At 37.5% G+C, this 23,028-nt stretch overlaps 1 protein-coding gene across 1 annotated transcript in view; it reads right to left on the reverse strand.

Annotated features, from left to right (window-relative positions):
* Window positions 1-4,682: 4,682 nt before the first annotated feature.
* Window positions 4,683-23,028, reverse strand: part of RPS6KC1 (ribosomal protein S6 kinase C1) — a 219,030-nt gene continuing 200,684 nt past the window's right edge. The window contains exons 14-15 of the mRNA XM_059994920.1: window positions 22,375-22,470; window positions 4,683-6,909 (exon numbers count right to left, since the gene is read on the reverse strand). Of these exons, the coding sequence (XP_059850903.1) occupies window positions 6,799-6,909; window positions 22,375-22,470 (207 nt within the window). The 3' untranslated portion in view covers window positions 4,683-6,798. The remainder of the gene's footprint in view (window positions 6,910-22,374; window positions 22,471-23,028) is intronic.

Genomic DNA, 23,028 nt, shown 5'->3' on the forward strand with positions numbered 1-23,028 from the left:
TGATTCAGTAGATTTGGAACAGAGTTCAAGAATATGCTTTTCTAACAAGTTCCCAGGTGATGCTACTGCTGATGGTTTGGGAACCCCTTTTTTTCATTTCCCTAAAACTTTTTTGGGGGGGAGTAATTTCAAACTTAAAGCCACAAGAAAAGTGAAAATCGCTGTATTTCCTTGACCCAGATGGGAATTGTTTTTTTTTGAGGACCACTAAGCTAAGCTAAAGGTAGGTCAGAGCAGACAGCAATCACCTGACAGGACACCATCTAAGAGCAAGAGCAGAACACCATCCAAATAGAAAGCAAGACCAACTATTTAAAAGGTGGGAAGAAGTATCACAAAATGATGAAAGAAGGTGAGATGGGACCCAGGGGTTTTAAGCTCAGAATAGTAAACACCATTATCAACCAATGCGGGAGAAGTGTAGAAGCTCTCCTGGTTTGTCTCTCTGGTGATTCCTTGGGGGTGATTTTACAAACAACAAATCGGTATCTCCTAGTATAAACTGGCTTCATAAAAAAAGGAAAGCAATTATTTGATAGGGAAACTCTACACCTGAGAGACATGGATGAGAGGACAGTCATGTACCCCTCTTTTGTATTCTATCTCCTGAACTTAGGACTTTATCTCTTGCCTGAATTTCTGCAGTGACTCCTAACTGATCTCTCTGTCTCTTATCATTTTCTCTCCAATATTATTCTCCATTCTAACCCTAAAGTTACCTTTTTAACAGCAGCCTGCAATAATGTCATCTCTCTAAAGTCCCCTGCAACTTAGAGAACGAAGTCCAAATGTCCACGTGGCATTTAATCTGGCCCCAACCCACCCTTCAAATTCATATGCCTACACACCAGCCCAAACACAACACGCACAGCTTTACGTTTTTCCAGCTCCATGCCTTTGTATACAACTATTTTTTGTTCCACTGGAAACTTTCCTTCTTCCCAAACAAAATCTGGAAAAAAGAAAAGTCCTTATGTTTAAAAATACCATTCAAAGGTCAAAGTTTTGTTCCAATACAGGAAGCCTTCCTGCAGTTCCTCGGATCTCTCCTCTGTATGCTCACCATACTCTATTTGTACCCTGTAACACAACATTCTGCCCTACTTATTATTTATGCTTTATTTCCCCTGAGTTTTATAAGATCCTTGAAGACAGCACCATGTCTTTTGTTCAGTGACCAGAGAAACCCATAGGAGGCAGGGTGGGTAGATGAAGAGGCGATGAAGAGAGGAAGATGGAGAAGAATGAAAAAAGAGTAGGAGAGCATAGGGAGGGGATGTGTTCAGTTTTATAGTTTTCTTAGGCATTTAGAATGTTTTTCCTGAAGACAGATCCTTCAAATATCTAACACATTTTCTTTCCAGAACAACCCAGACTGAATAGTTGTATAGATTTTTTGTTTTGCCAACACTACACCTCCTTTTCTTCTTATTTTCTATCTATGTCACAACTGAGTCAATTTCATGTCTGTCTCCCATATGGTAAGGGCAACATCACACTGCAGTCATTATTTGGGCACTGAAACAGACTCAGATCTCTTTACATTTGTCAAATCCCCTTTGACGTTTGCCTCTTTGGGTGGGGTTGGTCAAACTCCTGCCTTGTGGATTAGCTTTAGGAGGAATTTGATCAACATTCCCAGAAGAGTCACCTTTTTGATATGAAAATTTTTTGAGACTTACAAAAGCAGGATGCCAACATCTGTAAGTGTGACTAAAAGCTGGTTCATTTGCCATTCTTCCTTACCCCATTCAATAAGAGGTTTTCCTGCCCAAAGAAATGAAAGCAGCTCTTCGTAGACACTCACCAGCTGTCTTCTGCAAGAAAGCAGAGTTAGAACCAACTCTGGATAAGCATGTCACTTAATCCTTTCCAAAAAGTTAGTTCAGCACCTTTTTTCCTGGGATAGGAGGAACAATTTCAGTTTCTGCCTAACTCTTGCTGGGGGAAGAACAAAGAATAGCACTTTAAATCTAGCTCAAAAAAACACGCTCTCTATTGCTCCAGATACCTGGGCCAACATGCCTGACGAGTACCTTGCTTCACTTTCCTAGAGTAACACTCAAGTCACTTTCTCTCTTACACCTCCACACACTTTCTCTGCCGCTGTTTCTCCCTGAGATAGATCCCTGGATCAAGGGAAGAAGTCATGTGATAGGGACAAAAAATGCAACGCTATGCCATCTGACTACATATCACCACTATTGTAAATCTTCCTAAAAAAGGAAACTTGTTCTCCGGTTTCCTATTTACTGTCCTTGAGAGAATAAGTGATGCCAAGTCACAAAAACCTGTAGTACTTTGCTTCCCATTTCCCTACGGCTACTATGTTTACAACTTTACTTAGAAAGAGCTGAATTCACAGCTTTTGCCATTTAGTAACCCTTCAACATGAGGACTTAATATGAAATCCTTAAAATGAGCTGAGTAGACATCAAATACTCAAAAGTCCAAATTACCTAGACTGGTAGAGGTTAATGTTCTACATTAAATAGGAACAGAAAGTATCAATTTTGTACTCTGATTATGCCTGCCCAAGAATTGAGTCAAATAAACACATAAAATATGATAGATGAGGGCAATGGGGGTAGGAAAACCACCACAGTTGTTGAGAAAGGTCTAAGAAGTGAATAAATGTAGGTGTGTCCTACCCTCCTTTCACCTCTGTGTACTTCTATTTGGACTTTCAACTCTCCTTTTCCAGCGTAGAGCTGACTGAGAAATAGCCTTTTAATATTTCAATCTATTTTTAATTTTTATAGCCACATAACCACTAAGGGCTATGCTACTGAGTGGGTAAATGGCAGTAACCCAAGTATCTGGGATTACTAAAAAAAAATTATAAGAAAACAGTTAAGTATCAATTTAAGATTTTCATTAACCTTCTATTTTTACAATGTTGGTTTATCAAATTAGTTCACTCTGAAAAAGAGAAAGGCCGCCGTATACTTGGGAAGCTTAGAACTCAACTACCTTTTCATTCTATAGGTGAGGGAACAGGTCTAGAATATTGTTATTTGATTAAAGTTAAAAGAAAAGGCTAGTTAGTTACAGAGACAAGACCAGATACTACTCTAAGACTTTCTATTATATTCCACAATCCTCGAAGAAAGAACTTGAAATATGAGGCTTCATTCATTACCCAGAGCATTTAGAAATACCAAACGTTAAATCAACTACTCTAAGAAGAAAAATGATGCATCTTATGCCTTGGCCTTTGCTATAAAGTAATCCCTAAGTGAGTCCAATAAAGATGCTAGAAAGGGCCCCCTGAGAGGCAAAGAACCTTTCAGTGCTATAGTCAGATTTCTCTCTATCATAAATTATGAACAAGTGAATCCAACTAAGGCATACTATGTGTAGGGCCCTAACATAATGTTACTGGTCATAGCATGAATATTATTTATAGATTTTAAATTCTTCATTAAATGCACTATATAAAAGCCAAACTCAATCTTGGTTCACAGTGACTCTGAAATAGGATAGCGTAGGAAAAGCCTGAGGGTCAAAACACAACAGGAAATACAGCTGTTTAAAAAGGTTTAAAAGGCAGGTTTAAATATGTTAACAAGAGGTCAGTTATCACAACAAGTAAGTTGAAAAGATATATGTTCCAAAAAAGTATTAACTCATATCATAGTTAAAACAAACTGCTAGAATCACGGCATTCTTTTTTACTCTTAGGAAGCTTATCTTACCCTTCTGTGAAACGGAAATGGTAGATTTTCATGCCTTGTCTGAAGATAGGTGGCATTACACCAAGTTATTGGCAACCCACTGGTAAAGCTCTCCTATAAAGAACATAGTAACATAACAGTCAAGGACACCAGTACTTTCATATAAAAGTATAAAATCAAAAGAGAGCAAGGACTCATACAGATGTTTGAACATCAGCGTTCTTAAGGACACTGTTTATGACAGTCAAAAGGTAGAAATGCCCAAATGTCCATTGACAGATGAATGGCTAAACAAAATGTGATATACACATACAATGGAATATTATTCAGCCTTAAAAAGGAATGAAATTCTGATATAGGCTACAGTATGGATGAACCTTGAAAACCTTATACCAAGTAAAATAAGCCAGACATAAAAGAACAGATATTATATGATTCCACTTCTGTGAGAGACCAAGAAGAGTCAAATTCATACAGAAAGTAGAAGAGTGGTTACTAGGGGCTGTGGGGAGGAAGAATGGGAAGTTATTGTTTAATGGGTAAAGAGTTTCAGTTTAGGATGATTAAAAAGTTCTGAAATGCATAGTGGTAATGGTTGGGAAAAAATGTGAATATACTTAATGCCACTGAATTGTATACTTAAAAGTGGTTAAAATGGTAAATTTTATGTTATGTAAAATTTACTACAATTAAAAAAAGTCAGATGAGAAAAAAATAAAAACAAGTGTAAAAAATCAAATGAGAAATACTAAGTGGTAAGTTCTTCTCTGATTTTGATATTTCTAATATACATCATCAAGTAATAATAGACGAGGGGCCTCCCTGGTGGCGTAGTGGTTGAGAGTCCACCTGCCAATGCAGAAGACATGGGTTCGAGCCCTGGTCCAGGAAGATCCCACATGCCGTGGAGCAACTGGGCCCGTGCGCCACAACTACTGAGCCTGTGCTCTCAACTAGAGAAAGCCCACGTGCAGCAATGAAAACTGCCCAGTGCAGCCAAAAATTAATTAATTAATTGTAAAAAAGGAAAAGCTTTTTTTTAAAAAAAAAAAAAAAAGTAAAAACAGACTTGGGTCCATCACCCCAAAGCTATTTATCCTGTGTGTTTATTACTAATATAATTCATGTCTACCATGATTATGAATGATGTATTTACATTAAGCATAATTCCAAACACAGAGAGAGAGAGAGAGAGAGAGAGAGAGAGGGAGAGAGAGAGAGAGAGAAACTGAAGCAGTGGAATTCTGTCAACACACTAACACAGCAACCATCTGTTAACACTGTCCTTTGAATCCAAGGGACCCAAATCATGTGGTAGGGCTGGGAGCTTCACCTTAGCTGTGAAGTCCTACTTTCATGTCATAGGGCAGTTCTGGAAGGAAGCTCTGTAATGGCCAGTTCTAACTACTTACAGATTTCCTACTAGTCCTACACAGGAAGTCATTCTTGTGTCTCACCTGCATGAGTTCCTGTTATGAGGCCAGGGGGCTGGTGAGTTGAAATCCAGTTCCAGGGAGTGATGTCATCTTGACTGAGCTATGATCCTGCTGACCTGCTCCCCATCCCAGTGTTGTTGCAGCACTTCAGCTGGGTTTCAGGTTATAAGGGGACCAAAAAGGAAAATGGGGGAGTAGGATAATAGAAAAAGCAAAAATGCTTGCACATTTCCTTTGTGTCACTAAAGCATTTTCTGCTTCCATTTAATTTGATGGGCAGACCTGGCCAATGGCAGCTGGAAGCTGTACAGATGCTCTTGGAGTAGGGATAGGCTCTCACACAGATCTCAAAAATACAAAGAATTAAAACATACAGAAAACTTTCATTATGTTGTGGTTCCTAACTTGAAAATGGTGACTTATTCTTTCTTCTTTGGATAAAATTTAAAGAACAGACATTAACTTAAAATTCTGTAAATTGTTGTAAACAATGCATGACTACAGGAGCTATCTTAGCGACAGAAGGAAATCGAATACAAATGTTTGGAGATGTATAAATACTCATGTTCTTTCTACACAACGTCAAGTAGATTTGGAGGTCAAATCTGGAAATCCTGTCAATACGTTATAAAATAGGATTGCCATTCAATCCCATTTAGAGGAGATCCTTTGGTTCTTAGGATACTAAGGCATAAAACTAAAATGAAGTCAAGCATAATAAGAAGCAGAAATTGTTAACATTCCAAAATGAAAGGAAGAGAGGCCTTTGGAAAAAAAGAAAAAAAACTTAAACAATTAAATGAAAGAGAGATTTAAATTTTTACTACGTTTATTTCACATGATTCTTTAGTTCTTATTAAGTTGATACAATTTGAGGAAATAAATACTCCCTTCCCTTTTTTGTTGCATATGTATTAATAGGGGTAGGAAGAACAGAACATGAGAGAATAGACAAAGGGTGCAGAAAGTGAAAAAATAAAGATGAAGAGAGAGAGAGCGAAAGAGAGAGTGTTCATATGAACCCTTCTGTTAGCAGTATCAACCAACAAAGTACACAGTTGACAACATGAAGTGTTTTCTTCTCACGTGGACTTCAGAAAGAATGACTATGGGACCATATTCGACATACATTAATTATATAGCATTGTGGTTCAGTTTTCCTATCAGACATGACGTGTATTTTCTTTTTTTCTCACTTTTTAAGCTCCACAGATGACATTATTCATGAAGCACTTTTAGTATATTATTCAGCAAATATTAATTTGATCATATTAAACCAATCCTGGTTAGCAGAAAGCACTGTCAGCTGCCATGTAAAGGTCCTCCTTTCAAGTAACACTTCATTCTACACTTGGAGCTTCATATCAGAGGAAGGTCTTGAAGGGCATTCCTCTTTTAGTTGGGTTTACAACTCACCTGCAACACTAAGTGCAGATAAAATAAAGATCACACCTCAATTAAAGGTTTGTACATAACAGCCCCTTGCAAATGTAGCCAATATCTTGTCCAGACAGTAACTGTAAAGGAATTGTTCTCTCTCAGGCTTTTTCTTTCTCCATTTCCTCTAAAGATCTTCATCCCAATGCTTGGTGCCCCATAACTGAGTATAAGGCAGAGCTACCTCTGTGCTGGAGACGCTTGTCATAGAGAAGATCAGAACGTGTGCAGAGAACCCTGCATTATGTTCATCTCATTAGTTCTGCCCAATCCACAGGGGTAAAAAATGGATGAGATTTGATATCTTCAACACCAGCAACTCCAGCACCAAGACGCTCCACAGGGTTGAACTGTAAGAGCTAAAAAAGAAGGATTTAGTGAATAGTGGGAATCCAACTAAAGAATCAAAGGAAAAGAAAAATATATGAAAGGAAAGAACTTCTAAATTCAACCCCAGTAACAAATGGACTTGACTGACAGCCAACTGGCTATATTTCCTTGAAAGGGAATTATGTCTATGATACCACTCTAGCTGTGTGGTGGTGGGGACTTTTCAACTGATTTGAAATATGACCTTGAGTAACTCACTTTGTTCCTCATCCTCATATAGTACAATAGGATAGTTACACCTATCAATTTCCTACTCCAAAAGTATAATTATGACATTAATTAGATATTGCACCAAATTCTGAGAGATGCAGTTACTCCTTTCATGATGAGAAAGTTTGGGAGGCGCAATAAGTCTTTCAACCCCTAGTGAATTATATATGCACCAGGTCTAAACTTTACCTAAGGTCTGAATAAGCCAATTCATATTCCAGAATTGCTTTCTTTGAAATAGCTGACTCACATGGGACAATTTGATACAATGAGTGAAATGTGTTTCTACTTCTTCACTAATAGGAATCAGGTATAAAATAAGTTAATAAATGTTACACACAATAGGATTGTTAAGTGTGGGAAAATAAAAGTGGTCATATACAATTATAGAGGACCCTGGGCATACTGAAAGAATGTGTTAAGACATTCATGTATCCCCAAATTTTTGTTTTAACAGCTTTACTGAAGGATAATTTATATAGCATAAAATTTATCTGCTGTAAGTATACAACTTAATGATTCTTAGTAAATTTAAAGAGTTGTGCAACTTTCACCACAATCCAGTTTTAGAACATTTTGATCATCCTAAAAAGTTTCCTCATCCTGTTTGCAGTTAATCCACATTTCCATCTCCAGCCCTAGGCAACCACTGATTTGTTTTATATCTCTATAAACTTGCCCTTTCTGAATAAATGAAATCATAAAAATATGTTGTCTTTTGCAGCTGCCTTCTTTCACTTAGCATAATGTTTTTGAGATTCATCCGTGTTGTAGCACGTATCAACAGTCTGTTCCTTTTTACTTCTGAACAGCATTCCACTATTTGGATATAACACATCTTGTTAATATATTCACCAGTTAATGGACATATGGACTTTCCAGGTTGCGGCTATAATTAATAGTATATATGACTTCCTGCAGACACATATTTTCATTTCTCTTAAGGACATTCCTAGGAGTGGGACTGGTGGGTCTTGTGTTAAGTATTTCTCTTAAGGACATTCCTAGGAGTGGGACTGGTGGGTCTTGTGTTAAGTTTATGTTTAGCTTTTTAAGAAACTACCAAACTTTTCTAAAGTATCTGTACCATTTTACGTTCCTGCCAGCAACGTATGAGAATTCCAGTTTCTCTACACCCTCGTCGATAATTGATACTGTCTTTTTTATTACAGCCCTTCTAGTGGGTATTAGTGGTATCTTATTATGGTTTTAATTTATATTCCCTAATGACTAGTGATGGTGAGCATCTTTTCATGTACTTCTTAGCCATTTATAAAGCCTCCTTGGTGAACCTTTGCCCATTTTTATACTGAGCTGTTTGCTTACTGAGTTAAAAGGTTCTTTACACATTCTGAAAACAAATCTTTTATCAGTTGCATGATGTGCATATATTTTGTCCCAGTCTGTGGCTTGTCTTTTCATTCTTTTACTGGTATCTTTTGAAGTGCAAAAGTTTTTAATTTTAATGAAGCCCACTTTATCATTTTTTTTCTTTTATGGATCATGTTTTGGTGTCATACCTAATAATTCTTTTCCTAACCCAAGGTCATGAAGATTTTCTCCAATATTTTTCCTACGATTTTACAGTTTTAGCTCCCACATATAGGTTTATGAGCTATTTTGAGTTAATTTTTGCATATGATATGAATTAAGGGTCTTAGTTTATTTTGGTTTTAGCATGTGAATATTTGATTTTCCCAGCACCATTTTTTTTTTAACATCCTTATTGGAGTAAAATTGCTTTACAATGGTGTGCTAGTTTCTCTTTTATAACAAAGTGAATCAGCCATACATACACATATGCTCCCATATCTCCTCCCTCCCCAGCACCATTTGTTGAAAAGATTATTTTTTCATCATCGAATTATCTTGGCACCTTTATGGAAAATCCATTGACCATAAATGTAGGAGTTTATTTCTGAACTCTCAATTCCATTCCATTGATCTATATTGCTTATCTTTGCTCTAATACCACAGTAATTAAGTAGTTACTGTAGCTTTATACTGACTGGAAATTGGGAGTGTAAGTACTCCTTCTTTGTTCTCTTTCAAAATTGTTTTGGATACTCTAGGTCCCTTGCCTTTTCATATTCTTTTTTCTTTTTTTTTTGCGGTACACGAGCCTCACACTGTTGTGGCCTTTCCCATTGCAGAGCACAGGCTCTGGACGCACAGGCTCAGCGGCCATGGCTCACGGGCCCAGCCGCTCCGCGGCATGTGGGATCTTCCCAGACCGGGGCACAAACCCATGTCCCCTGCATCGGCAGGTGGACTCTCAACCACTGCGCCACCAGGGAAGCCCTCATATTCATTTTGAAGTCACTAAAGTTTTCCCGATTTTGCTGATCTTTTCAAAGAACCAACTTGTGATTTAATTTTTCTCTTATTTTTCTCTTCTATCCAATGAAGATTTTCTCTTTCATTGATTTCTGCTTGCTTTCTTTCTTCTGCTTGCTTTGGATTTATTTTGCTTTTTACAGTTTCTTTTTCTAACTTCCTCAGTTACAAGGTGAGATTTTTATTTGAGACCATTCTTTTCCTATACAGATGTCTAAAGCCATAAATTTTCCCCAAGAACTGATGTAGCTGCATCCTATAAATTTTGATATATCATGTGTTTGTTTTCATTCCATTAAAAACAATTTCTGGTTTCTCTTGGCATTTCTTCTTTGACTCAGGTTATTTAGAAGTATGTTGTTTAATTTCCATATATCTGGTACGGATTCACCAGATCTCTTTCTGTTGATGATTTCTAATAAGAAGTTGTTATGGCCAGAGTATGCTGTATAATTTCAATCCTTTTAAATACTGAAAGTTGTTTTATGGCATAGCAAATGATCTATCATGGGGAATGTTCCATGTGCATGTGATAAGACTGTATTCTGCAATCATTTTTCTATATATGTCAGAGTTGTTTGATAATGTTGTTCAAGTCTTCTCTATATCCTTGCTGATTTTCTATTAATTATCAAGAATGGGGTATTGAAGCCTCCATTTATTATTATTGTATTATCTATTATTTCAATTCAATCAGACTTGCTTCATATGTTTTGAAGCTGTTATTAGAGCATATACATTTATAATTATTATCTCTTTCTATGTATTGATCCTCTCATCATTATACAACATCTTAGTCCCTGGTAATTCTCTTGTCTCCACATCTATTTTGTCTGATATTTAATAAAACCACTTCACCTCTCTTATGGTCACTGTTTGCATGATTTATCTTTTCCCACCCTTTTTCTTTTAACCTATTTGTGTTTTTAATTTAAGTGTGTCTCTTGCACACAGATAGTTGGATCTCTTTCTTATCCAGTTAACAATCTTTGCCTTTTGTTTGGCATGTTTAGACATTCACACTGAATGTAATTATTGACACAGTAGGTTTACGTTTGCTAATTTGCTACTTGTTTTCTACCTCTACTGTCTTTTTTCATTCCCCTTTACTGCCTTCTTCTGTGTCAAATACTTCTTACTGTACTATTTCAGTTCCTCTATTAATTTTCCTTTACTATTTTTTTTTAGTGGTTGCTGTCAAGATTATAATATGCTTCTTAATTTATCACAATCTACTTCAGATTAATTCCAGTGAAATGCAGAAATTTTGCTCCACTATAGTTCCATTCCTTCTGTCCTCCTTTGTCTTTTACTGTCATTAAATACTATATGTTACATCCATATAGGTTATAAACCTACCAGCACAGTGTTACAAGTATTGCTTCGTACAACCTTATGTCTTTTGAAAGAAGTTGAGCGGAGAAATGAGAAAAAACATATTAAGTCTTTTCTATTAACTCATATTTATCATTCCAGAACTTTTCATTTCCTCCTATGAATCTGAGTCACTATCTGGTAACTTGCAGCTGAAGGACTTCTTGTATTATTTCTTGTAAGACAACTCTGCTAAAAATGAATTCTCTGTCTTTACTTGGAAATTTCTTAATTTCATTTTCATTTTTGAAAGATAATTTTGCTGGATATAGAAATCTTGGCTGACAGTTACTTCCTTTCAACACTTTAAATATGTCACTCCACTGTCCTCTGTCTTCCTTTTTTTTTTTTTAACATCTTTATTGGAGTATAATTGCTTTACAATGGTGTGTCAGTTTCTGCTTTATAACAAAGTAAATCAGTTATACATATACAAATGTTCCCATATCTCTTCCCTTTTACGTCTCCCTCCCTCCCACCCTCCCTATCCCACCCATCTACGTGGTCACAAACCACCGAGCTGTTCTCCCTGTGCTATGTGGCTGCTTCCCACTAGCTATCTATTTTACGTTTGGTAGTATATATATGTCCACGCCACTCTCTCACTTTGTCACAGCTTACCCTTCCCCCTACCCATATCCTCAAGTCCATTCTCTAATAGGTCTGTGTCTTTATTCCTATCTTACCCCTAGGAGCTTCATGACCTTTTTTTTTTTCCCTTAGATTCCATATATATGTGTTAGCATACGGTATTTGTCTTTCTCTTTCTGACTTACTTCACTCTGTATGACAGACTCTAGGTCCATCCACCTCACTACAAATAACTCAATTTCATTTCTTTTTATGGCTGAGTAATATTCCATTGTATATATGTGCCACGTCTTCTTTATCCATTCATCTGTTGATGGACACTTAGGTTGCTTCTATGTCCTGTCTATTGTAAATAGAGCTGCAGTGAACATTTTGGTACATGATCTTTTTGAATTATGGATTTCTCAGCATATATGCCCAGTAGTGGGATTGCTGGGTCATATGGTAATTCTACTTTTAGTTTTCAAGGAACCTCCATACTGTTCTCCACAGTGGCTGTATCAATTTACATTCCCACCAACAGTGCAAGAGGGTTCCCTTTCCTCCGCACCCTCTCCAGGATTTATTGTTTGTAGATTTTTTGATGATGGCCATTCTGACCGTTGTGAGATGATATCTCATTGTAGTTTTGATTTGCATTTCTCTAATGATTAATGATGTTGAGCATTTTTTCATGTGTTTGTTGGCAATCTGTATATCTTCTTTGGAGAAATGTCTGTTTAGGTCTTCTGCCCATTTTTGGATTGGGCTGTTTGTTTTTTTGTTATGGAGCTGCTTGTAAATTTTGGAGATTAATCCTTTGTCAGTTTCTTCATGTGCAAATATTTTCTCCCATTCTGAGGGTTGTCTTTTGGTCTTGTTTATGGTTTCCTTTGCTGTGCAAAAGCTTTGAAGTTTCATTAGGTCTCATTTGTTTATTTTTGTTTTTATTTCCATTTCTCTAGGAGGTGGGTCAAAAAGGATCCTGCTGTGATTTATGTCATAGAGTGTTCCGCCTATGTTTTCCTCTAAGAGTTTGACAGTGTCTGGCCTTACATTTAGGTCTTTAATCCATTTTGAGTTTATTCTTGTGTATGGTGTTAGGGAGTGTTCTAATTTCATACTTTTCCATGTAGCTGTCCAGTTTTCCCAGCACCACTTATTGAAGAGGCTGTCTTTTCTCCATTGTATATTCTTCCCTCCTTTATCAAAGATAAGGTGACCATATGTGCATGGGTTTACCTCTGGGCTTTCTATCCTGTTCCATTGATCTATATTTCTGTTTTTGTGCCAGTACCATACTGTCTTGATTACTGTAGCTTTGTAGTATAGTCTGAAGGCCAGGAGCCTGATTCCTCCAGCTCCATTTTTCATTCTCAAGATTGCTTTGGCTATTCAGGGTCTTTTGTGTTTCCATACAAATTGTGAAATTTTTTGTTCTAGTTCTGTGAAAAATGGCAGTGGTAGTTTGAAATGGATTGCACTGAATCTGTAGATTGCTTTGGGTAGTAGAGTCATTTTCACAATGTTGATTCTTCCAATCCAAGAACAAGGTATATCTCTATATCTCTATTTCTGCAGTGTCAGTTGTTACTTCTCCTTTTTCATTTCTAATTCTATTGATTTGAGTCTTCTTCCTTTTTTTCTTGATGAGTCTGGCTAATGGTTTATCAATTTTATTTATCTTCTCAAAGAACAGCTTTTAGTTTTTTTGATCTTTGCTATCATTTCCTTCATTTCTTTTTCATTTATTTCTGATCTGATCTTGATGACTTCTTTCTTTCTGCTAACTTTGGGGGTTTTTTGTTCTTCTTTCTCTAACTGCTTTAGGTGCAAGGTTAGGTTGTTTATTCGAGATGTTTCCTGTTTCTTAAGGTAGGATTGTATTGCTATAAACTTCCCTCTTAGAACTGCTTTTGCTGCATCCCATAGGTTCTGGGTCATCGTGTTTTCATTGTCATTTGTTTCTAGGTATTTTTTGATTTCCTCTTTGATTTCTTCAGTGATCTCTTGATTATTAAGTAGTGTATTGTTTAGCCTCCATGTGTTTGTATTTTTTACAGATCTTTTCCGGTAATTGATATCTAGCCTCATAGCACTGTGGTCAGAAAAGATACATGATATGATTTCAATTTTCTTAAATTTACCAAGGCTTGACTTGTGATCCAAGATATCTATCCTGGAGAATGTTCCATGAGCACTTGAGAAAAATGTGTATTCTGTTGTTTTTGGATGGAATGTCCTATAAATATCAGTAAGTCCATCTTGTTTAATGTATCATTTAAAGCTTGTGTTCCCTTATTTATTTTCATTTTGGATGATGAGTCCATTGGTGAAGGTGGGGTGTTAAAGTCCCCTTCTATGATTGTGTTACTGTCGATTTCCCCTGTTACGGTTGTTAGTATTTGCCTTATGTATTGAGGTGCTCCTATGTTGGGTGCATAAATATTTACAACTGTTATATCTTCTTCTTGGATCAATCCCTTGATCATTATGTAGTGTCCTTCTTTGTCTCTTGTAATAGTCTTTATTTTAAAGTCTAGTTTGTCTGATATGAGAACTGCTACTCCAGCTTTCTCTTCATTTCCATTTGCATGTAATAACTTTTTCTATCCCCTCACTTTCAGTTTGTATGTGTCCCTAGGTCTCAAGTGGGTCTCCTGTAGACAGCATATACACGGGTCTTGTTTTGTATCTATTCAGCCAGTCTGTGTCTTTTGGTGGAAGCATTTAATCCATTTACATTTAAGGTAATTATCGATATGTATGTTCCTATTCCCATTTTCTTAATTATCTTGGGTTTGTTATTGTAGGTCTTTTCCTTCTCTTGTGTTTCTTGCCTAGAGAAGTTCCTTTAGCATTTGTTGTAAAGCTGGTTTGGTGGTGCTGAACTCTCTCAGCTTTTGCTTGTCTGTAAAGGTTTTAATTTCTCCATCAAATCTGAATGAGATCCTTGCTGGGAAGAGTAATCTTCGTTGTAGGTTTTTCTCCTTCATCACTTTAAACATGTCCTGCCACTCCCTTCTGGCTTGCAGTTTCTACTGAAAGATCAGCTGTTAACCTTATGGGGATTCCCTTGTGCGTTATTTGTTGTTTTCCCTTCCTGCATTTAATATGCTTTCTTTGTATTTAATTTTTGATAGTTCGATTAATATGTGTCTTGGCATGTTTCTCCTTGGATTTATCCTGTATGGGACTCTCTGTGCTTCCTGGACTTGATTAACTATTTCCTTTCCCATATTAGGGAAGTTTTCAACTATAATCTCTTCAACTATTTTCTCAGTCCCTTTCTTTTTCTCTTCTTCTTCTGGGACCCCTATAATTCAAATGTTGGTGCGTTTAATGTTGTCTCAGAGGTCTCTGAGACTGTCCTCAGTTCTTTTCATTCTTTTATCTTTGTTCTGCTCTGCAGTAGTTATTTCCACTATTTTATCTTCCAGGTCACTTATCCATTCTTCTGCCTCAGTTATTCTGCTACTGATCCCTTCTAGAGTATTTTTAATTTCATTTATTGTGTTGTTCATCATTGCTTGTTCCCTCTTTAGTTCTTCTATGTCCTTGTTAAATGTGTCTTGCATTTTCTCTATTCTATTTCCAAGATTTTGGGTCATCTTTACTATCATTATTCTGAATTCTTTTTCAGGTAGACTGCCTGTTTCCTCTTCATTTGTTAGGTCCGGTGGGTTTTTACCTCGCTCCTTCATCTGCTGTGTGTTCTCTCTTTTCATTTTGCTTATCTTACTGTGTTTGGGGTCTCCTTTTCACAAGCTGCAGGTTCGTAGTTCCCGTTGTTTTTGGTGTCTATCCCCAGTGGCTAAGGTTGGTTCAGTGGGTTGTGTAGGCTTCCTGGTGGAGGGGACTAGTGTCTGTGTTCTGGTGGGTAAGGCTGGATCTTGTCTTTCTCATGGGCAGGTCCACGTCTGGTGATGTGTTTTGGGGTGTCTGTGGCCTTATTATGATTTTATGCAGCCTGTCTGCTAATGGATGGGGCTGTGTTCCTGTCTTCGTAGTTGTTTGGCATAGGGTGTCCAGCACTGTAGCTTGCTGGTCGTTGACTGAAGCTAGGTCTTGGTGTTGAGGTGGAGATCTCTGGGAAATTTTCACCGTTTGATATTACGTGGAGCTGGGAGGTCTCTTGTGGACCAGTGTCCTGAAGTTTCCTGTCCCACCTCAGAGGCACAGCACTGACTCCTGGCTGGAGCACCAAGAGCCTTTCATCCACAGAGCTTGGAAGAAAAGAAAGAAGAAAGAAAAGAAAGAAAAGAAAGGAAAGAAAGAAAGGAAGGAAGGAAGGAAGAAAGGAAGGAAGGAAGGAAGGAAAGAAGAAAGAAAGAAAGAAAGAGGATAAAATCAAATCAAATAAAGATAAAATAAAGTTATTAAAATAAAAATAATTATTATGAAAAAAATTTTTTAAAGAAAAAAGAACGGACGGACAGAATCCTAGGACAAATGGTGAAAGCAAAGCTATACACACAAAATCTCACACAGAAGCATACACATACACACTCACAAAAAGAGGAAAAGGGGAAAAAATAATATATCTTGCTCCCAAAGTCCACCTCCTCAATTTGGGATGATTTGTTGTCTATTCAGGATTCCACAGATGCAGGGTACATCAAGTTGATTGTGGGCCTTTCATCCTCTGCTTCTGAGGCTGCTGGGAGAGATTTCCCTTTCTCTTCTTTGTTCACACAGCTCCTGGGGTTCGGATTTGGATTTGGCCCCGCCTCTGCGTATAGGTCGCCTGAGGGCGTCTGTTCTTTGCTCAGACAGGACAGGGTTAAAGGAGCAGCTGATTCAGGGGCTCTGGCTCACTCGGGCCAAGGAGGGACGGGTATGGATGCGGGGCGAGCCTGCGGCAGCAGAGGCCAGCATGACATTGCACCAGACTGAGGCACGCCGTGCATTTTCCCAGGGAAGTTGTCCCTGGATCACGGGACCCTGGCAGTGGCGGGCTGCACAGGTTCCCGGGAGGGGAGGTGTGGAGAGTGACCTGTGCGCGCACACAGGCTTCATGGTGGCGGCAGTAGCAGCCTTAGCATCCCAGGCCTGTCTCTGGGGTCCGCGTTGATAGCCACGGCTCGCGCCTGCCTCTGGAGCTCCTTTAAGCAGCGCTCTTAATCCCCCCTCCTCTCGCACCAGGAAATAAAGAGGGAAGAAAAACTCTCCGGCCTCTCCGGCAGCTTCAGACTTTTTCCCGGACTCCATCCCGGCCAGCTGTGGTGCACTAGCCCCCTTCAGGCTGTGTTCACGCAGCCAACCCTAGTCCTCTCCCTGGGCTCTGACCTCCGAAGCCCAAGCCTCAGCTCCCAGCTCCGCCCACCCCGGTGGGTGAGCAGACAAGCCTCTCGGGCTGGTGAGTGCTGGTGGCACCGATTCTCTGTGCGGGAATCTCGCCGCTCTGCCCTCCGCACCCCTGTTGATGCACTCTCCTCCGTGGCTCCGAAGCTTCCCCGCTCTGCCACCCGCAGTCTCCGCCAGCAAAGGGCCTTCCTAGTGTGTGGAAACCTTTCCTCCTTCACGGCTCCCTCCCAGAGGTGCAGGTCCCATCCCTATTCTTTTGTCTCTGTTTTTTCTTTTTTCTTTTGCCCTACCCAGGTACGTGGGGAGTTTCTTGCCTTTTGGGAGGTCTGAGGTCTTATGCCAGCGTTCAGTAGGTGTTCTATAGGAGCAGTTCCATGTGTAGATGTACTTCTGATGTACTTGTGGGGAGGAAGGTGATCTCCGCGTCTTACTCTTCCGCCATCTTCTCCTACCTCTCTTCCATTGTTTTTGATGAGAAGCCAGACATCACAATGTTCCCTTGGATACAATGAGTTGTTTTTCTTTGGCTCCTTTTCCTCTTTGTTTTTGTCTTTCAACAACTGGACTACAATATCTCTATGTGGATCTCTTTGTATTCGTCCACATAAGGTCCACTAAGCTTCTTGGATGCATCTCAATGTTCTTCATCAAATTTAGGATTTTCAGCCATTGTTTCTTAAACATTTTTTGCCGCCCCTTTCCCTATGTCCTCTTTTTGGAACTCCCATTATATGTATATTGGTATACTTAATATCATTTTACAGGTCTCTTTATCCCTGTTCATTTTTCTTCAAATTTTTAAATCTGTTTTTCAGATTGGATAATTTACTATCATGTTGAGATGCTCCAGTGAATTTTTTTTCCCCTACTTACTTCTTCACTTCAATTATTGTACTTTTCAACTTGAGAATTTCTATTTGGTTCTTTTTTTCCTTTTAATATAATTTCTATCTCCTTATTGAGAATCTCTATTTGTTGATTCATTATTGTTTTATTTTCCTTTAATTCTTTATACATGATTTCCTTTAATTCTTTGAACATATTTATAATAACTGCTTTGACGTCTTCATTAAACCCCAAATTCTGGGGACACTCAGAGTAATTTCTATTGACTGTTTTTTTCCCTGCCTATGGATCATACTATCTTGTTTCTGTGGATATCTTACAATATTTTGCTGAAAATGAGACATTTTAGATAATATATTTTAGTGACTCTGGAGTCTTATTTTTTTCTCAAGAAGGCTGTTATCAATTGCTGTTGGTTGGTTTATTCTTTGATAACTTGTTCAGCTAGATCTGTAAATCTGCTTCCCCCACCCCACTGTAACAAGCAGAAGTTGATATCTTTTCTCATTTTTTTTTCTTTTTTAAGAAAAAAGTTTTAAGTTTTCCTTTCTTAAGCTTGGTTTCCTAAGGGTCACCACTGTGTCTGCACAGCTTAGTGGTCAACCAGTGACTGAAAAGGGGTTGCATTCAAATACCTTAGCTACTAAAGCTTCCATCCTATGCCAGTGGGCAGGAGAACACATTCAAAATTTAGGCCACTTTCAAGTCTGTCCTTGTTTTTACTTTCCACTGAGATCTTTCCCTGCACATGCATACAGCCTCAGTGCTGGTCTTCATGGCCTACCTCAACCTGGGAGAACCTTCACACCTGGCCAAGCAGGGAAGAGAGAATGCAAGTAGCCCCAGGCAAGAATGCCACAGAGTCCCACAATTCTTTCCCAAAGTTCAGCTATTTTTCAAGCATAAGTACTTTCCAGATTGTTGCATCCCTCTGATCAATTTCCAGAGCACAAAGATGGTTATTTTTGCCAATTCTGTCCAACTTTATAATTTCCTTTTTTGAAGAGAATTTTCCAACTTTCTCATATGGCTACAGCCATTCAAATTTGAGAATATTCCTATAGCATACAATTTTTTCCACAGAATTTAGTCAACTGCAACTGAAATATGTGGATGATTACATTAATGGTTCTATACCTATAGGAAATCCCACTATTCAAATCAAACCTAAACTTTTATTTCTCCTTTTTCCTTTATTTCTAAATTTCTATTATTCACTAATAATTAATCATTTATATAAAAGCATCAGTTGATTTCCTATTACGTGCCAATCCACTACTTTTTAGACCTTTTCAACCTGTATCACCAGCAGTTGTGTCACTCTCATGTTAGCAGCCCTATACTATAATTCAACTATATGCTTCATCAAATTATAAATTACTACATGTTGTGAGCTTTCAATGCTGCCCTATCAACCATAATAATACAAAACATTTATGTGACGCTTACTGTGTGCCAGGCATTATTCTAATTGCTTAACACAGGTTAATTCACTGAACTCACAACAACTCTATGAATAGTTACTATAAATATCTCTGTTTTATAGATGAGAAAACAGAGACTCAGAGAAATTAAATAACTTGTTTAAGATCATATAGGTAGTAGGTAGCAAGGAGATGATCTGAATTCAGGTACTCAGTCTCCAGAATCCCTGTTGTTAATCACAACATTACACTGCTTTAAGAGTGCGTGATCTGCAAATGCCAAGAATCTATTACTTCACTTTGCTATCACCAAATCCACAAGGGGAGTGAAGCATATACTTCAAAAGACTGTACTCACAGTCTTTTCACTTGAAATTACTGTATCTAGCATTCAAAATGACTACTTTTTATTAAAGTGAACTGCTCAAAGAATTTTTATATTAGAAGTTGCTAAACTGTCTTAAGAGAAAAGCTGCTATTATAAAACAAACAGCATAAGCATATCCTAAACGTATCAAATCCATTTTCAAAATCAGACAAGTCATGTCCACTGATTGAAATGTGGAAGGCATTAAACATCTGAATATAAATCTAAAATATCAAACATTAGTAAGAATTAACTATAACTATAGCATGTTTTTTAATATTTCAGGAAACATATAAACACGTAAGTTCTTCCTTTCTTGTTAAAATTGGCTTTCCTGTCCCCATTCTTTCCAAAACATGACCTCATTATGAAATTCCAATAAAAGTTCATATTTTGACTTTTACTAAAGTCAATTTACCTTAGTTCATGGACTCTTCTATAATTTTGCAAGTGTAAATCTACAGGCAAAAGTATAATTGTTTACCCATGACTGTCTTGCTTATTCTGCCATTTTAAATACTCTCCCAGGCCTTCTGACAGATCACACAAAGATTCTATTGCTAAAAGAATGTGTCAGTCAGTGGCAAAACCAAGACAGTCACTGCCAACCTCCTTTCTCCTAAAGAATAGGCAATAAAGCTGAGCACTGGAGGCACAGAAATTTGTTTTGAAGGTCTTTTTCCTCATATAATATCTTTCAACTGACAAAGCAATTGTGTCATAAAGAACTAAAAGTACACTGGGAAGTACCAACATCCATGCTGAGGATCTGTAAATATCTTTTTTTAAAACCGCATTTAAAATGTAACTATGTTTACTTTAGCACAATTCACTTGGACTGAGATGACTAAACCATGGGTACAGGGAATTATGAAATCTAGGAAGAAAGCAAGGAGCTGAAAAGACCAAAGGGGAAAATCTCCTCAAAGTGGAATAATTCTTTCCACATAAATCATTTTGTGATTTTTTAAAGTAACCTTTATGAACCATGAGGTAGTGGAAGAGGAAAGTCAAAATGACAAATTGCTAATCATGCCAAGAGACCCCTTTTCCCTTTCCTGATGATGTTTCCTCAACATGAGTGGTAGTTTCCTTAGGCAGGCCAATGACAGAATGCTGCTTTAACTATATAAGCTATACATATCTGTATTTGGGAACTTAACATATCTTAAGCTCAGACCCCTTTACAACATAAATTCTGATAGACAGGAGTAACAGACCTTTATTAATTAATGTGGGGAATTCTATTCTCAATATTATATAATAATGACTACTTCTTTAAGAAAGAGAAACAAAAAATAGCAGTTGCTAGCCTTCCTTAAATTAATAGCCAAAAAAATACTTTGAATTTACCTTGCTGTGCCACAACAAAGGATATGAAATCAAATGAGGAGCTGTCCTTTTTGCCCATTAGAATGAAATGTTTTATGTATCTTTGCACTACCTCTTAATCCTTTTACAAAGTGCTCAGGGTACTCTCATCTCACTATTTCCAACCTGATTATGTTTCTTCAGATTTTACAGAGTCTGGGCAAATTAATCTTCCTGAAGCACGACTCTGATCCTTTCACTCTTGTGCACAAAAACTCCAAATCTCAATTTTTTACTGAATTAAATACTATCATTCTCCCCTGGTGTTCATGATAAGAGAGCCCCAACTTCTCTTTCCATTCTCATCTACTTACTATTACTCATCCCTATATTCATCCTTGTACTCTAGATAAACCAAACTTTTGATTTCCCAAATTGAGTCTTTCTGACTCCTTCCTTGCCTTTGTTCAAGCTTTTCATTCCACCCAGTTATTCTCCCACATCCAAGCTTGCAAGCCAAAATTCTGGCTAAGCCTCCGCAAAAATAACACTCACTACACAAAAACTTTCCTAATACCACCACTGCAACAATTATTACCTCTTTATCCTGATTCGCCAAAGTATTTTTTTAAACCTCTCTCATAGCCTTTATTAAATCCATCTGTGATATAATTATTTGTGAATCTCAAGTTTGTAGCTTATGACACTATGCCATACATATATTCGTTGAATGGAACAAAAATCACTGCTCAAGAGAATACTAGGTAATACTCTTCTTAATATTTTCTCCCCTCCCCTTTTCTCTTTCTTTTTTTTTTTACAAATTTTGTTTTCCCTGATTTAAAAAATAATTCATGTTTCATTAAACAAAAATTTTAGTTCTTCATCTTTTTCAAATAACTTTTCCCTTGATATTTTCCCAAAAGCATAGGAGATCACAGTCCTGACAATTCTTGCTGATTTGCTGTGAGCCTATCACACCTCAATGCTAACAACCCTCAGTGTACTCATCAAAACTTGCTCTTCAAAACCAGGTGAGCATTTTACACATGGCGAATCAATTTAAGGAGCTCACTAGAGTTCCAAGCCTACCTCTGGGATACTGAACTTTAATTATCAATAGTCTCTTTCTTCAAAGCCACCAGAAATACACCAACTGACACCAATATTCAAGTTTCATGAATGGATCTACAAGTGATCTAACTTGGCAAGATTTTCTACCACTTCTCTCCTAAGTAGCCCATTCCTACGTTTATAAATATAGCCATTCGCCATATACTATCTCGAGACTAGCTCTAAGGAATGAACTCTTTAAAAAGTTTAAAAAAAAAAAAAAGAAAAGAACATAGCCATTCACATATGGTTACAAAATGTAATAGAGCAGCTCCAGACCAGCTGAAAGCAATACTTACATCTCACACCTACACAGACATATGGAATTGACTAAACATTAGCCTGGATTTAAAATAAATAAATAAATAAATAATACCAACAAGCTTTACCTATTCTCTCTGACATCACCAATACTCAGATAATAGTAGAAGCCTAAAGATATACAGTACTAGTTCTGAATTTGTAATTAGTAAAGGGTCCTCCTTGTCTGAAACTAATTTCTTTAAGGTTTTGGAGCTGTGGGCTCTGCTAATTTGCATGGTTGATATACTTGGCCAATAGGTCAATTAAATTACCTGTTGAATGAGTGAGCGAGCCTCTTCAGAGACACATTCTGGCATGTTCAAAGTAGTGTGAGTATTTATTCCTGCTGGATGGCACTCAACCAGAGTCTGAAACAATCAATCAGGTACACTTCTTACCCCAAACAATATCATATTCTGTTCCGTCACAGGGTTTATGGACAGCAAATACAGAAAGCTCAACAACCACCTTAACTGGAGGTGCAGTAATCACCACAGTACCCTCTAAGCAGTTTAGGACAAGGGCTATGAGCCCACAGAACTCTAACTGAAATACAGGCAGTCATCAAAATCGCATCATAAGCTTAGGCCACTCACCCTTTTCCCTTAGTTATAAAGAGAGTGGCTCATAATAGAAAAACTTCCATTATACCCAAAAACTAAAATGGGACTTGATATCTCAAATTTTTTAGTGTTCTTAAAAACCTTCAAAGTTGAAAAGTTGTTAATAATAATGCTTTATATATGTATAGCACTTTATGGTTTAAATGTACGTACAGGTGACTTGTGTATTCCACAACCATGGTAGGCGCTCAGTATTAACTACATATTTAAGGTAGATGACTACTTACAAAAGTATGACTGTTCATTTCCTCTGTTTTCATCCCAGGAGGCAATCTGCACAATACTCAATTAAAATCTATTAAC

This window comes from Delphinus delphis, chromosome 1, assembly GCF_949987515.2.
Source record: "Delphinus delphis chromosome 1, mDelDel1.2, whole genome shotgun sequence".
NCBI lineage: Eukaryota > Metazoa > Chordata > Mammalia > Artiodactyla > Delphinidae > Delphinus > Delphinus delphis.